This window comes from Pelophylax lessonae (genome assembly GCF_965119305.1).
Source record: "Pelophylax lessonae genome assembly, chromosome: 9".
Classification (NCBI taxonomy): Eukaryota; Metazoa; Chordata; class Amphibia; order Anura; family Ranidae; genus Pelophylax; species Pelophylax lessonae.
In genome coordinates this window covers 62,814,085-62,832,013 of record NC_138776.1, presented here as the reverse complement: position 1 = coordinate 62,832,013, position 17,929 = coordinate 62,814,085, and the positions used below count along the sequence as shown (strand labels likewise).

The 17,929-nt window shown below is 41.6% G+C and overlaps 1 protein-coding gene across 1 annotated transcript in view; it reads left to right on the top strand.

The window, feature by feature from the left end:
* Window positions 1-17,929, top strand: part of ADAM12 (ADAM metallopeptidase domain 12) — a 1,097,024-nt gene that overhangs the window by 992,956 nt on the left and 86,139 nt on the right. Inside the window, exons 17-20 of the mRNA XM_082269366.1 lie at window positions 1,187-1,264; window positions 11,056-11,164; window positions 12,991-13,126; window positions 17,481-17,583. Of these exons, the coding sequence (XP_082125492.1) occupies window positions 1,187-1,264; window positions 11,056-11,164; window positions 12,991-13,126; window positions 17,481-17,583 (426 nt within the window). The remainder of the gene's footprint in view (window positions 1-1,186; window positions 1,265-11,055; window positions 11,165-12,990; window positions 13,127-17,480; window positions 17,584-17,929) is intronic.

Sequence of the window (17,929 nt, the reverse complement as noted above, 5' to 3'; positions counted from 1 at the left end):
TTGTTCAGTCAAGGGGTTAAGCTGAATCTCAATTTTGTGGATTCGGGAATCCTCCCTGCTGCATTATTGTATTCTGACATCTGGCAGACTCCACAGCTGTCGGAATACACAGATCAGCGTTGCAGCCATTGTCTGTATCTGCTGATCAAGCAGCTTTTATCCAACAGGGAGGTTGAACAGAAGTCAATCGGTAGATTGACTTCTATTCAACCGCAATGGCCACACAAGGATCGAAATGCAGCTGTTCCCCACTGAACTAGCCAAATTTTGATCCATCTATAGCCGCCTTTACTACTTTCTGAGCTGGAATCTCAAACAATGTCATCAGTATTCCCAGCTGTCTAAACTATCCCCCTGCTTCTCCTCCCAATTATGTAATGAGGAAAGGAGGACTAAAGCTGGTCAATGTTGGTTCGAATCTCGGCTGGTTCAGCAGGGACCAGGTGAAATTCGGACCATATATTAGCAGGCTGATTGTACCTAGGTTGATTGATCGATCAACTTGGGTACAACCAGCCTGTCAGATTTGTCAGAGCCTGCCCTTCAGATTTTTCATGCAATTATTGCCAGTGGCTATAGCCACTAGCAATAATCACTGTGTGTTCTGGCTGAGAACGACTCCCCCTGCCAGGAGAACTCAATAGCGCCCCGAGAGGGATTCCCCCATCAACACTTACTCTGTTGAGTCAAAATAAGCAAGGGAATCAAGCAATTTTCTTTTTGCAGAGAACAAAATCGCACCATTTATGGCCGGCTGTATTTGTAGTCCAAGTGAGGAAAGAAGCCCCAGGGTGAAAACCCAGAGGTTCCATAGGTACAGTGCAGTGAGTGAGAATTGTCACTGAAGGGCAGGAAGTGCGTTACTGGCAGGTTCACCAAATTAAAATAAAAAGAGATTGATGCTAACGTAAAATTTAGAGAAAGGAGGAAAGACCCACTTTAACTAAAAGCAGAAATAGCCCAGCTGCTGTTCATTATTGGTGTGGGAGGTGGGGACCCCTCATTTTTTTGCCCCAAAGGGAGTTCAGTAAAATGTTATTTTTCTTGGAAAAACCGTTTCCTTTAGTTTGTGCAAACACCTGATGCACTTTACTGATCTGTTTCCCTTTCCAGTTTCCAAATTATCAGCATTGTATTGTTCCCAATTTTTTTTCATGTCACAGCTAACTTATTTTTCCTTTCTTAGATCTGCCTAAACCGTCAGTGCCAGAACATCAGCGTATTAGGTGTCCACGAATGTGCATCCAAGTGCCACGGCCACGGAGTGAGTAGTGCAGAGTGCTTTAATTTGTCTTCCTTTTATTGGCAGGAAAGGCCAGTTCTTAGAAAGTGCAGCTGATAGAAATGATACTTTGAACGTTTAATCACAGCCCGTATTCATTTGGCAAATTCGGCAAGCTATTGTAGGGAAAATGATTAACTACAGTAGCGCATTGAAATGATAATGAGCTGGCGGTGACAATGGGGGAGCTTACACTGCTACAACACGATCATTTACATATACTGCTAATGTGGACACCGATAAGAAATTACACTTAAACTTTCCAGTGAAAATGGCGTTGTCATTTTTTTTCTAAGCTTATCTCCTAACTCCCTGGAGAAGATCTCATCCTCAGAGTCTGCCCTTCAGTATCCTGACACCAGAGTACAATTAATGCATGGCAAACAGTTTCGTATGAAGCCCAGGCAAATGTGAAACTTCCACATATCCCCCTCCCCATCTCTCATCTCTTCATATCTCTCCTTGCCCTCTCCATTTTTCTTTTCTCTGTTTCTTCATTTCTGTCTTCTTTCAACTCCCTCTTTACTTCCTGAACTTTTGCCTGTTATATCTTTTCTCTCCCACTACTTAAAATATATGTCTGAGGAAAGTGTACAAATTTTTAATACATCTCTGCAATACATGCACATTTTTGTTGATTCTTTACAAAATTCTAGTACAAAAAATACAGTAAGCTCCTATCAAATTATAGTGGACTGACAACGCTGCCTTTGTTGCACTGAAATTCGAAACAGTGTTGTCAGCCCTGCCTGAGCTGTGCCTTGCTGGACTACACCTCCTGCCTGTGTATGAAGAGGTGGAGTTTTTTTGTAGTCCGCCTATGGAGAACTCAGGCAGAGCTTCGGATGTCAGTGAAGCAGAGACAGTGCTTTCAGCTCAAACAGGATGTTAGGAGCATCCTGGATTTCTGGCAGATCAGCAAGTATTTTTCTGTACTTGCAACATGTTTGAAATTAGTACATCTCATTCTCCATGTTTTAATATGTGTTGTCGTTTTTTTATTTATTTATTTATTTATTTATTTTTTAAGTTTCCCCTGAAATACACTCAATTATTCACAAATTTCTCCCTTTCAGATGGGGTGAATTCCATCAAGCGGATCCGCCTGCTCAGTGGGCGATCTGTCCGCTAATCCCTGCTGAGCAGGCGGACAACAGGTCCATGTCCACTCCACTATGCAGATCCATCATATGGATGGGGAACAGATCCCCATCCTCCTGTTTTTAGCGGACTGGATCAGATTGGGTACCTGCAGGTGTCAGTGGACATCTGCCACTCTACAGACAGCAATGAAAGGTCCGATCGAGTCCAACTGATAAACTGACAGGCGGATCCAATCGGTCCGTCAGTGTGAAAGGGGCCATAGTCACTTACTCGTTTTATATATTTTCTTGCTCATATATATTTGTTCATTTTAAAGTGCACCTGTTATGAGAGAAATGTGGGACTCCCTTTTCTGGTGTCTCCTAAAAATGCAAGCTCATGCTTTGCCCCATCATTTAGGGCCTATGTCCTGGAACAAAGAAAAAGGATTTCTAACTTTACTCCATTAATGTTTTACTGTGTGCTTGTTCCAGGCCTGTGAGTCGGAGCTTTTAAAGCTAGATACAACCATCCAAATAGTATTGTCAGAACAGGAGGAGAGCAGTAATGGCTTCCATTTGTCTCTCATGCACCAGGTCTAGGTGGTGCTGTCATAAGAATATAAAGTATATCTAAACCCTCACCTTGTAAAACAACTTATTCGGTTTAATCACTTTGCACCGGCGGTACGCATATATCCGGCCTCTCTTCGCAGGTGTGTCCTAACGTACCAGAATATATGCTGTTTTGGCAATTTCTTCCACCTCACTTATTCGCTTAATGATAAATATAATAAATGACTACAACCTTTTATCTATATAAGAATCAAGCCAATGCTGTTGCGGCTATTACCAATAAAATCCATAACAAATGATAACTGTGGTAAAAAAAGAAAGATCTAATTTAATTACACTTAACCACTTGCCGACTGCCGCATGACTATATACTGCGGCAGTCAGCCTCTCCTGGGCAAAGTGACGTATGGGTACGTCACTCGCCCACGAGCCTGTAGGGGGTGAGTGCGCACTGCCAGCGGCGCGCTCCCGCCCCCCCGCTCGTTCACTGACATCCCCATGCGTGTGACCGGCGGCTCTGATGTCCGCCAGCCACTCGCGATCTCCCTCAGGAGAGGGAAAAAGACAGACGGCTGATGTAAACACAGCCCTCTGTCATTCTCCCTTAGGTCATCACTGAGGCTATGCGCTCCTGCTATGTAGGATCGTATGTCTCTGTGATGATCTAACAAGTGACGCCCCCTGACAGTTAGAATCACGCGCGTAGGGACACACTTAACCCCTTGATCACCAATAAAGTTAACCCCCTCCCTGCCAGTGTCATTTTTACAGTAATAGTGCATATTTATAGCACTGATTACTGTAGTAATGTCACTGGTACCCCCAAAAGTGTCAAAAATGTCAGTCAAGGGTCCAATCCATCCGCCGCAATGTTGCAGTCCCACAAAAAAAAAAAAAATCGCAGATCGCCGCCATTACTAGTTAAAAAAAAAAACAAAAATGACATAAATCTTTCCCGTAGTTAGTAAACGCAATAACTTTTGTGCAAACCAATCAAAATATGCTTATTGCGATTTTTTTTTTTTTACCAAAAATATGTAGCAGAAAACAAATTGGCCTAAAATGTTAAAACATTTTGATTTTTACATATTTTTTTTTGAGAATTTCATATAAAAAAAATTGAAAAATATTGTTATTTTTTCAAAACTGTCGCTCTTTTTTTGTTTATAGCACAAAAAGTAAAAATCACACAGGTGATCAAATACCACCAAAAGAAAGCTCTGTTTGTGGGGAAAAAATGAGGTCAATTTAATTTGGGTACAGCGTCGCACGACCGCGCAATTGTCCGTTACACTCACGCAGTGCCGAATCACAAAATAGGGCCTGGTCTTTGAGCAGCCAAATCCTCTGGGGCTTAAGTGGTTAATATTGATCAAAAATAACCAAAGATAACGTAGCTGGTAAATCTTTAAAAGCAGTGATGTTACATATAAAATACGAAGTAAGTAAGTAATACAAAAAGATTAGTGTTGCTATGTAAAAACAGAATGTTACTAATACATAAAGGAAAGAAAGTTGCAGTAAAGGGAACACAGAACAATAGAGATACATTACACAGAAAAACCTTACATCCCCATCGTGTCCAGAGATTAAGAGCCAAAGGGCAAAGAGGGCTGTGCGTGGGTCTGTATATTGCCTTTATACTCCACCTCTGCCCCACTCCCACCCATCCAGGTAGAGACACTCCCTTTCATATATATATATATATATTAGGCAGCTAATGGGGGGGGGGGGCAATCTTAGGTCAACTTTAAGTCCCCCGCTGTATCCAACTGCCCTCGTTCCCCCCTCACCTCAGTTGAGCACTCTGAAGTAAAAAAAAGCCCCACTGAGTTTTTTGTCACATACCCCTTCAGGGCAATTCAATATTACAGTGTTCAGAGATGGCAGACAGGTGGCCTAGTGGACAAAAGTCCCAGATACTATCTCTAGATAAAATACCAGAGCTGGTTTATGATGTCTGCTGTTCTCAGAATGACCAGGCAGTGTTCTGAAACTTTAGAGTCATCAAATGTTTACAATGATGTTCATTTCAGGTAAACATAATTGTAGACAGAGCTGTGCCAGTGGCTAACGGAATGCTCCCAATCTGGAGCTTTCTGACCATGTGAAAGACAATCATGCCTTTCCCTCCTCCTGGCATCAGAAACTTCCTAAGGCCCCTTTCACAAATACGGGATCGTTCATTTCATCAGTTCAGTCACGTTTTTTTTGTCATTTGTTTCTTCAGTCAACATCAGTTTTTCATCTTTTGTAATCAGTTTTTCATCCGTTGTCATCCACTGTCATCCATTTTTGATCTGTTGTCATCCATTTTTCATCCGTTGTAATCCATTGTCATCCATTTTTCATCTGTTGTCATCCGTTTTTCGTCTGTTGTCATCGGTTTTCATCCATTTGTCGGCCAATCCGTTTTTTTAACGGATTGTCCAATTGTCTAGATTACCAGACTTTCATTCGTTCAAAAGAACGGATGTTGACGGAAGCGGATGAAAACAAATGTAAATGAATGATCATCCATTTTTCCATAGGAATGTATTGATGTCCGTTTTTCATCCGTCAAACAGTCCGATTGTGTGAAAGGGGCCTTAAGAGCCAGGATGCCATGTTAGGCATTAAAATAGAAATGAAAGGCAAAACCTTTGTGTGTAGGAATAAAAAATATTATAAATACCTTTTTTTCCCCATTTTTATAGGTGATCACATCCCCTCTGTTTTTAGCTGCATAGGAGCTAAGGGAGGAAAAACAGCAGTACACTTGTCTTCCCAGCAAGTGGCTGTTCAGGCGGATGTGGCAGGACAAGTCTAATCATTGGAGGAGAGCATAGCTAAAGAACTGACCAAGGTGTGTTCTCCTGCTTAGTGTGGTCAGTTTGTATTAGGAAAGGGACTGGCAGGAACACCAGGGATTTCACACAAAGGTTGCAATACAAAGAGAACAGGATACGATTCCATACAAGTACATACATACATGGTACAGCAGGCACATATTAGGAATATAAAATGATGAGATTACATAGTCTTTAATAGCTCAGTGTAAATGGAGAGAGAAGGGTATTGGTAACGGGACACAGGTGCTGCCAGAATCAGTTAAATGCTGTTCCCTAACCTGTCCTAGCAGTAGTTCCCCCAGGGAGTGGTCAGGCATGGTCATTTTGGGATTCAGTATCCGCTTGTTGGGTGTTATAGTGACTTGTACTGAGAAAACAGAAATCTGCCATTACTGAACTCTCCTTCTGAACATGCTAGTTGCTTGGCTATCACCTTCATATCCAATGGCTTTAGAATTGTCTAAATTACTGATCCAGATACATGTGTAGACTAGGGGTTGTTGCTACATGCTGGGATGAGTCAGTGGAGTTTTTTTTACGAAAGGCAAATTAGGCTGTTAACTTTGCAAGTGAATTTACCACAGAGCTTAGTGAATGAAGTGAGACTGCTCACTTCCATCATCCAAGCATGTGCAAGCAAAAATGCTATTTTTATATTTTTTTTTATTTTCCTTGCATGTAATTGGGTATTCTTTGGAAAGTTAAACGTCACCACATTCATAAAGCTATGGGGCAAATTCCCTTACAAAGTGCAACTTTCCTTGCAACGTGAAAAGCCTATTAGCCTTTAGTAAATCAACCCCAATGATTCAAAGTAATGAAACAAAAGATAGTCAGGTACCTACTATTTTCAGAGGGAGGTCAGCAATGGCAGCCCCATATTTCTCTGTACAATTCCTGGAAAGGCCATTACAGGTAACACTTTTCACAGACAGCAATTAAGCTGGCCGGTTAGCCTCATTGCAGACAATTATACCTGTCTAATCAGAAGTCAGCTAATTGTCAGTGTATTGTATAACATGTGAAAAGTACAGGGCTTTGTTGGATAGTTATATCCTTTATATTCGTTTAAGGATATGCTCAGGTTCACAGGAAAGGAAATGAGATATTTGCATCACAAAGAAAGACTTTATTAAACATGGATTTTAAATTAAACCATCATGAAATTCAAAGCGCGTTTCATTTTCCCAAGCAAATGTTCATTAATGCTTCAATGTTACACCGTTACAAACACTGAACTATTATACTTTGAAAGGTGGAAGAGTCTAAATATTGATTCACTCCAATCACTGCTGTGGCACGCAGTATTACTTCAAGTAGACGAGAGAACATTGTCAGATATGCTCAGCTATACATTTTCAACCACAGATACTGGAAATGAAGTGGGATAAGCATTTTGAGAGGGAACTGTGATTTTTGACTTGTCTTTAAAGTCACATTTCAGGGAAACAGCTAAACTATTACTATTACACAAATTTAAAGTGATTGCCTACCTTTGTAGTTTTGCTGAGTGCGTTCAAAACCTGTGTCTTGCACTGGTGTGTTTTACAGCAGAACGCACCTTTGGCAGGGATAAACAGGACTGCTTGTAAAATGAATAAAAAAAGGCAACTAAAACGTGCTAGATGATATTTAGTACTGGAGCGCCTTTCTAAAATGTATCCGGGATCATCAGCCTCCTGCTTCATGGGTTGTGGCCAGATAGGTATACCGATGCATGTATGGTAGACATGCCCAAAGGTTCATCCCTTTTAGATGAGGGCTCACTCTTTTTTAAATATTTTGTCCCGATGGTTAATATCACTAAAGACGCCAGCATCGCCCTACTGAATAAGCCAGTCGACAATGTTCTGCGACATACCCAGACCTTAATATACTTTATGTTCCTAGTTGCCAAATTGGCTATTGCGACCGCATATAAAAGCCCTGTTATAGACCTAGTATTAATGAAACATAAACTCATGTTGATAATGCTGAATGAAAAAATTGTGGGTGTCCTGCGAGACAAACATCCCTTTTTGATAAAATATGGTCCCACTGGCTTGCTTATTTACACGTCCCTGATGTACGGAGTTGATTCCACGGCTGACCGACCGAGGATCCCCGGATGGATGCACCCTTTCTTCTTATCCTTTCTCTAACTTCCCTCTTCTTCTTTTGTTTCTTGCCAATCTTGGCATCATATTTCTACAGCCTTCTTGTTTCCTTTTCTACTTAGATACTCCTGCACATATTTGTGGGAATGAGATCCCCCATATGGGACAGTAATGGTTTTTAGTAGTGGGAAGTGACTTAGAAATGGTACAAAACAGGACAGAGGCTCTATCACCACCTAGACCAGTGATGGCAAACCTTGGCACTCCAGATGTTTTGGAACTACATTTCCCATGATGCTCATACACTATGCAGTGTAGTTAAGCTTCATGGGAAATGTAGTTCCAAAACATCTGGGGTTCCAAGGTTCGCCATCACTGACCTAGACCAATTTACAGGGGTTATATTTTAGTGATGTTTTATCTCATGGTCCTTATGTTTTGCATTAATATGATTCGCTAGGTGGTTAGTTAGATGGCTGCTTCTTAGAGTTCATGATGTTTTAGCACTTTATATGCAGTTTATAGCTAGTCGTTGTCTTCCCTTTCTCTGAGTTTTATGTGTCTCTATGGAGCCTCATGGAAGACCTAACCTGATTGTTACAGTCTTCTTTCGTTCCTTCTCCCCCTCATACTTGTGTGCCTTTTTTGTGACATGTGGGGCGCACGCGAGGATTGTTCGCTGCTCAGCCAAGTGATCTTTCCTCTTTGTTCTTTTCAAAACAACTAATAAAAACGATAGAAACAGAAAAAAGGCACCTAAATTGCATTATACTGTAACTGCAGCACATGAAAAGCTGCAATGAGATTCTGCATTTCTCCCCTCTTTGGTATTTTTTTTTTTTTGTAATATATAGGTTTACATCAGGATATAAAGAAAAATGCAGCGCTATAAAGTTCAGTTAAAATAGCTTGCAGACACTAAAAAATCCCCGAGCAAAAGACACCATCAAATGACAAAAGTCCATAAATCCATAAGGGACATCCAAATGTGTTGCAGATAAACTGTAAGTGAAATGATATTCCTCCACCGACACCATAGCACACCTGACCTCTTACCATGGGATATGGACCACTAGATTATAGTGTAATATATCCATGTGCTCAATGGTTTATTAAAAGAGATAAGTTCAAAATACTTACATGTAATTGATAAAAACAGGCATAACATAAGAAATCCAGATGGCTTCCAGCCAACAAGTTGGCCGCGGTCCGCACGTGTTACGATGTGACGTGGAATAGCCAAACTCCCCCCTACGTGTTTTGTCCAACCAGAACGTCATTAGGGGCGTGTCAGGATATGATTTATTGACAATCTACAATGATATACATATTCAAAATCAAGAAAATAAACATAAATCATCATGTGATACAATAAGCTATGAAGAACATCAATTGTCAATTTTTATCTCCCCTAGTTGGAATATTTTGCCAGTCACGTGAACGGGTCCAATGCTCACCAATTTTTTTTTTTTTATTTTATAGGTGTAGGCGGAAGGGAGGGGGGGAAGAGGAGTAAAGGGAAGAAAAGATGGAAAATTCCAGATATTAGGAAATTTAACAAAAACTTTTAAGGCTCCTTCCACACGGGACAGGCTCCTTTGTAGTCCACCTGCTCAGCAGAAAATCTGTCTGCTGATCCCCACTGAGCAGGAGGATGGCTGATTTGTCTCTGCTCCACTTATGCAGAATGGACACAGACACAGCCCAACCTCCTCTATGGGTGGTCGGATGTAAACGGACCACCTGTCTGTTTACACCGGACTGTTATCTGATCCACCAGACTGATAGGGAACGACCCTCATCCATATTTTTTTAGCCATTAGGATCAGATCGGATGTTGGCAGGTGTCATTGGACATGTGTCCGTTGACACCCGCTGCTCCATAGAGGAGTGGTTGGTGCGATTGGGTCCATCTGAAAAAACTGACAGGTGGACCCATTTGGTCTGCCCTTGTGAAAGGGACTTAATGGGGGGGATTGGGGGGGTTGGGGGGAGCGGGGCTAGTGAGGGTGTCTTCTTATACAGGCAAGCGAGCTACTCTGTATTGTAGATATTCATCAGATTATCAAAATTGTTCCTAGTAGAACCACCTGTCCCTGAGATTTATACCACAGGTCAGAATTAAGATCCTTCTGTCTGTCTGTCAACACTTTTTTCTATTAGTATACACTTATCCATGCATGTGCAGCTCAGTGTACAGTCTCTGCATGTCTCTGCACAGGGACAAAGTAACTCCGGTGTGCATGGTGGGAGTTACTATACCTCGGTCAATCAATAGTCTGAAGACTCTGTGCCCAGAAGAAGACTGGAGAAGATGGAAGCGTTGTGATGGAAGTGCAGCGCTGGAGAGGATTACTTTGCTAGGGAATTCTGGAACACAGTGCAAATATGCTGTGCATTATGACATAAACCTCCTGGGTGCCCAAAATTCCTAAATGTAGTCTGCCAGTTTAAGGTTAACATTTTTTTTACCTTATTGCATTCCCTGCATTCATCTAAAAAAACGTTCTACCCTTTTCTGTGCGCCCCCCCACCCTAAATACTTGAGTCCTGTATCCATCCATCAGTGTGCCGGGATGCAACTCTTGTCTCACAGTCTTGGTTGGGAGCAGCAGGAGGCATTGGCTCCTGCTGCTGTTCGTCAAATCCTATGAGGAGGGAATGGGTGCAGGTTCAAGCCATGCTGTGTGTATCTGTAAATGCACACAACTCGGCTCGGGAGCGAGCCCACAGTGGTGCCCCCATAGGAAGCGGCTTCATATGGTGGCACACCGAGAAGACAAGGAGCCTAGAGCAGGGGACCCCAGAAAAAGAGGTTTGGGGTTGCTCTGTGCAATACACAGAGCAGGTAAGTATACTATGCTTGGTATTTTACCGAAAAAAAAAAAAAAAGCTTTACAACTGCTTTAAAGCAGTTCAAATGCAGCACAATAGAACATGTATTCCAAATGTAGCACAATGCGATGCATTGCAAAAGCTTTTCTTAAGACACAGACACTCATTTGTTGCAAAAAACAAACGTCCCCATACATATAAGCCCTAAAGCACAATCACTGCAGCATTTCTAAGCAGGAACTGAGACTGGTCTATGTAATAATTTAATATGGCACTAATTTACAGTAAGGCGGTTATTTAGAAATCAAAACCATATTCAAAAATATAACAGGTGTTTTCTTATCTTTATGAAGGTTTGCAACAACAAAAAGAACTGCCATTGTGAGGCTGAATGGGCACCTCCATATTGTGACAAGCCAGGGTATGGAGGCAGTGTGGACAGCGGACCTATGAGAGTGCCAGGTCAGTAACAATAGGTTACATGGAACGCAATCAGAGCTATGAATTAACCAGTTGAAAAACTGCCATCAAAAGTAATTATGGAGCAACACATCTGAAATAGAATATGATAAGCTATAACAATTTAATAAGCAGAATACAAACCACCAATAACTGTTTAGATCGGCCTTTCTCTACTTTTTTTTTTTTTTTTACACAGAAGAACTCTTGAAATTTTGTTTTCTCCGGTAACCCCTGCTTAATGATATTCACAGCTGACAGTATAATTAATAATATCAGTAAGTTGTAAATGTAAAGAGAAACAAAAAAGTTAAAATAATGTAGCGTAATAATGTAGCTTTCCTAGCATATTTGACGCCCAGAGCAAATAGTTTTGTAACACCTGTTGCTCCATAAAATTTTTTCAGTTATAATCATGAAAATAAACAAATAATAATGGCCAATTGGGTGTCAATGGAAAGGTGCCTTTTACATTGGAGATCAGTATAGTGGTACCATTACACTAGTGGTCACTGGGAAAAGGAACTAATTGACAACATTGTTGATTAGGGGAAAGTGCTCTTCTTACAGCTAAAAAGATGAAAGGAATTTAACAAAACTGGTGTAGTGGTGCATTTCAACCAGCTTCTACCTTTATTTTAAAACTTTACCTGAACAAGGTGAAGATAGAAGCTGGTTATCACACACAGGCAGCTACTACAGTTTTAATTCATCCCCCCTAAATTGTTTGCTGCTGAAATAACCTTAAGGCTTGGTTCACACTGGAGCGGCTCCAAATTCGCTCAACTCTGAAGCCGCCCCGTACAGTGGTACTTCAACGCAGCTTGCAAACGACTTTTTTAATAAAAGTCAATGCAAGCCGCACCCAAGTCGCCCCCAAAATAGTGCATGAACCTTTTTCTAAGTCAGAGAAACTTGAGTCCCTTCTATTAGAAAGGTTCCATTGCACTGAATGGAGTGCGATTTGTCAGGCAACTTAGTCTAAAAAGTCGCCCCAATGTAAACCGAGTCTAAGAACCTCTGGAGCAACCCCAGGGCTCCACGGCCCCAAACTGAGAGAGGCTGCTTTAGATCTTGGGTAAAAATAGGAAGATAATTAAGGGTCACTTGGAAGGTCTGTTTCAGCCAGGCTTCAGTTTGTATAAGAGCAGTGTGAACAGCAAGCTTTGACAAAGCATTTGTAGAGCTTTCAGCTAGTTTTGTCGGACGCTTGCCATTTAACTCTAGTTTGTATATGTTGAACACAGATCCTTGGAAGAAAGTTGCTAGTAGGCTTCAGTAAGCTTTCCACAAGCTTCAAGAAGTGCTGAAGCCTACTAGCAGCTTGCTTAAAGTGGCAATCAACACTCCCATTAGGAACTGTGTTCAACATATACAAACTGGTACTTTAAAAGTGTCAACAGAACTTGCTGGAAGCTCTGCAAATGCTTTGTCAAAGCTTGCTGTTCACACTGCTCTTATACAAACTGAAACCTGAATCAGGCCAAACACAGCTTACCATTTAATTAGATATAGCTTTCAGGCTGGCATTCTAAATTTCCTGTGGTTGCCAGCATCCTTATTTTCTGAATGGTCTTGCACTGAAGTGTAGGGTTCCATGTTTACATCGACACTTCCCCCACTAACATCATATCCTCACACAGCATGGCCAATAATAGTTGATTGTGCATTTTTATACCACTATACAATGTCTACAGCTAATAGAAAACTTTTCCAGTCATTCTGATTGATTTAGTTACAGCCCTTTTAGTATAGGGCTTCAATCCACTAAGAGTTTATTCCAGCCCAAATGCCCATAGCAATGATTATGTATTGACTTGTGTTCACAGATAACAGAAGTTTAGTTGCTGCAGTACTGGTAACAATCACATGCATAGCAGCAGCTGCCTTCACCATCTACCTGAAAAGAAGGACCTTATTCAGGTGGCTTTATAGGAACAAGAAGACATCCATTGAAAAACTGAGGTAACGGCACCAAGATCATTTTTCAGTAAATTAACTCTTAAGAATAATCAGAGTGTTATCCTCTCAAGGTTGGGAAGATTCATATAGAATTCAGGGACCAATCAGTCCACTTAGTAAGTGAGTAGGCAGTTCTAGGTCTTCAGCACTCACAGGTTGTAGAACTGCATTGTAACAAAAACAAATCAATTACTACATCATGAATCTTACTGTTGGGGCTGCACTGATTATCAGGACACTGATGATCAGTACCCTTATTATCAGTGTAGATGTCCCTTTTTATACTGGTCAGTTACCGGCTCTCTTACAGTGTGAGGAAAGGACCAGCCTGTGTGTTTACATCATGATCAGCTGTGATTGGCTCTTTACCCCAATCTGTAATAAGCTGTGACCGAAGGACACATCGATCGCAGAGTGTGCCCAGTGCGGTTCTGGAAGGACATCAATAGACGCCCTCCCAGAACTAGGTGACCACGCTGTAGCCTGAAAAATGCTGCCAAATGCAAGTGCCTTGTTTGCCTTCTGGTAGATACGCCCCTGCATATGATAGAACCTATGAGTATGTATGTGATTGTGTGCATTCCACTGTTACCCACAGCTCTGCTGAAAGTAAAAGCATCAGCGGCCTGTTTTGTATTTCTGTCATTTGACAGTGATCATGTTATAAAATAGTGTTGTCCCAACATTGCTTTACCACTATAAAACTATTAGATAACAGAGAGAAGGACTTTAGTAGTAGTGGTGAAAGGTAAAACATTTGACCAGAATCACAAAGTCAAAAAAACTATTTTTTCTTAAAAGGTTTTAAAGGCAATTCCACCCGATGCCTCAATTGACTGATTATGCTCCAGCTTTCTGTACTCCTGAGATGCCAAAATATAAGGATTGCAACCAATACAAAACCAAATGATGGGTGTCACACTGTCCTTACAAGACAGGTTGGGACACATACTTCTTCTGGGATATCCTATGTTTGGTATACAGATAGACAAGTTACCTAGCTACTGTATTCACCCAGTACTAAAAGGTCAGTTTTAAGTACGGGTTGCACTTAAAAAAAAAAAAAAAATAGAACATGGATGACATAGTTACAATTTTTTGCCCAGCAAGACTTTGTATTTCAGGAGACATCTTTGCAACTTTAGCAGATCAGGCATTCTGTCTAATTTGCCTATTAAAGTCCAAAACCAACTTTTTTTTCCTGATTTAGCCAGTGGTGGAACGTTCCACTTTTGTATTGAGAAGAGAGAATATCAGCTGGACAGAAATACAGTGGTTGTAAACCCAGTGAAATGAGATGGAACAAATCCTCCTACATAAGTTGTATCGGTCTATCTGCAGAACTACATCCAAGTGCTGAATTTTAAAAGCTTGTCTGAGAGTTCAGAAAAAAGTGGGAGGAGAGCGAAAGTTATACTCTGCAGAACTCCCGGAGGAGAGCTCTGAGAGCTGATTGGAGGGAAGGGACACACCCCCTTCTCACAGCACACAGGAACAGAGCTGAGGCTGTCAGTCATCTGTAGATCCATCCCCTGTAACCATTTTTCTCTTCTTGTCAGAAAAACTTGTCAAAAGTGATTCATGCTGATGGCAGAGAAACTAAGCAGCAGATAAAAGTGACATTTAGTGCTCGTAATTGAGACAAGTAAATACTATAGAGGGATATGCTTTGTTCATTATTCATGTGTGAGGTTTACAATCACTTGAATCCAAAATCTGTGAAATCTGTTAAGAAATGTATGAATATTAAGAGTTAATACAAAAAGTGGTCACCTCCCCCATCTATAACTGGTCTTAACAGTAAGGAGCACTGGAAGGGCAAACGCATGTCAAAAAAAGCCAAGGAATTTCCAGTCACTACTTACCAACCAGCCAGCCACTAACCAAATTAACCTGTCTAACAGTATGCATTAAAAAAACAGGGGTTTAGTTGCACACATTTGCAAATACATGCATAAGCTGCAGAGTTGGGATCTGCAGGGTCTTATATCTGCAGACCCTAACTCTACCTTTAAAGAGTATCCACAGTGGGAGCACATGTATTCTAATGGATAGATGGAGGACAGGTGACTGGAGGGAGCCCACCCCTCCCTAAAGGCGCAGGGTCACACTGAACACCCAGCACATTGCACAATGGCAGCAAAGGTGTCAGTGTGTTGCCTGATCAATATAGACAACAATACAAAAAGTGGTCACCTCCCCCATCTTTAACTGGTCTTAATAGTAAGGAGCACTGGAAGGGCAAACGGGCTGCCATTGTGCAATGTGATGGGTGTTCAGTGTGACCCTGCACCTTTAAGGAGGGGTGGGCTCCCTCCAGTCACCTGTCCTCCATCTATCCATTAGAATACATGTGCTCCCACTGTGGAGACTCTTTAAAGGTAGAGTTAGGGTCTGCAGATATCAGGGTGACTTTCTGTGGCCTGCAGCTTATGCATGTATTTGCAAATGTGTGCAACTAAACCCCTGTTTTTAACACATACTGTTAGCCAGGTTAATTCGGTTGGTGGCTGGCTGGTTGGTAAGTAGTGACTGGAAATGACTTGGCTTTTTTTGACATGCAATTGCCCTTCCAGTGCTCCTTACTGTTATAGATGGGGGAGGTGACCACTTTTTGTATTGTTGTCTACATTGATCAGGCAACACACTGATACCTTTGCTGCCATTGTGCAATGTGCTGTGTGTTCAGTGTGACCCTGCGCCTTAACCACTTAAGCCCCGGAAGATTTTACCCCCTTCCTGACCAGGGCCTATTTTGCGTTTCGGCACTGCGTGACTTTAACGGACAATTGCGCGGTCGTGCGACGCTGTACCTAAACGAATTTGGCATCGTTTTTTTCCCACAAACAGAGCTTTCTTTTGGTGGTATTTGATCACCTGTGCGATTTTTTGATCATGCGCTATAAACAAAAAAAGAGCGTCAATTTTGCAAAAATAGCAATATTTTTCAAATTTTTTATATGAAATTCCCAAAAAAATGTAAAAATCTAAATTTTTTAACATTTTCCTCATATGTTTGGTAAAAAAATCTGCAAAAAGCGTATTTTGATTGGTTTGCGCAAAAGTTATCGCGTTTACTAACAAAGGGAAAGATTTTTGTCATTTTTGTTGTTTTTTTTTTTTAACGCGTAATGGCGGCGATCTGCGTTTTTTTTTTTTTTTTGCGGTACTGCAAAATTGCGGCGGACAGATCGGACCCTTGACTGACATTTTTGACACTTTTGGGGTTACCAGTGACATTTCTACAGTAATCAGTGCTATACATATGCACTGTTACTGTAAAATTACACTGGCAGTGAAGGGGTTAACTTTTTTTTAGAGGGAGGGGCTGTGTGTGTCCCTAGGGGCATGATTCTAACTGTGATTGGCTGTGGCTTGAGCTGTAAGAACAGTGATCAACGGTCCGGGGGTCCGTGACCACGCGGGAGCGGCGCCCGGTGGGCGCGGGGGGGTCCGTGACCACGCGGGAGCGGGAGCGCGCCCCCGGGGATGCGCGCTCGCTCCCTAGACCCTCACAGGCTAGCGACGTAGATCTACGTCACTTTGCCTGCGAGGGGCATGACTGCCGACGTAAATAGTCGTGCGGCAGTCGGCAAGTGGTTAAGGAGGGGTGGGCTCCCTCCAGTCACCTGTCCTCCATCTATCCATTAGAATACATGTGCTCCCACTGTGGAGACTCTTTAAAGGTAGAGTTAGGGTCTACGGATATCAGGGTGCCTTGCCGTGGCCTACAGCTTATGCATGTATTTGCAAATGTGTGCAACTAAACCCCTTTTTTTTAACGCATACTGTTAGGAACGTTAATTTGGTTGGTGGCTGGCTGGTTGGTAAGTAGTGACTGGAAATTCCTTGTCTTTTTTTTTTTTATTATGAGTTACCCAGACACTTGGGCTTTCAAAACACTTGCAAAATAATTCATTTATAATTTATTGGGCTCTGGGACTCAGGCTATTGATAGGAAAAAATTAAGGTCTACCTGTGAATTCCCAAAAGAGAATGAACCAATCCATGTATTCAGATTGTGTTAGTCATTTGGAGAGACGTCTCCCTAACCCTTGAGTGAAGTTTGGTCAAGTGAGCTGAAAGTTTCCATAAATGTGGCCATTGCTGCCTGGGCACTTTGTTCATTAGAATAGTCTCTGGGGTGTTCTAAAAGACACATTTCCACAAATTGCAGAAGCTAATTTAACAGGCTAGTGGCTTTCCAAAAAAAATCAATATTTATTTCCAGTCCTGCAAGAGTATTTGATCATTTTTTACTCCTGTTGTTTGCCATGGTGAATAAAAATGAAGAGACCTTTCATAGTGTGACTAAATTGCAGCTCTTCTCCATTGTGTTCAATTATTTATGTTGCAGGTCAGCCAGACCATTAAGAACAGGGAGCTCAAATGAAGCTAATCAAGAACACAGCACAACAGTGAGCAAAGATCTACTGAGCAAGTCTTCACAGAGACAGGAGGTGTGTGTGACCCTTGTATATGTTATCCAAGGTGATGATAATATGTCTCAGGTATAGCTACGGCAGAAAACGCAAACCAAGAAAAAAAAAAAAAGTTTTGCTATTTAAAATGAGTATGTAGTGTGAAAATTGCAATGCTACCGATGACCTGGTGCTGTATGGACAGGTCTCTTGAGTGTTAATGCATCTTGTCCATTTCTGGTGAAACTAGCTTTATCAAAATGTAGTCCCCTCCAAAACTGATCTGTTTAACCTGGGCACATGCCAGCTGGATGATTCACCTGATGGATTCTTACATCTCTTATAGACTGCAGCCATTAAACATTTGTACCTAACTGGATTAAAA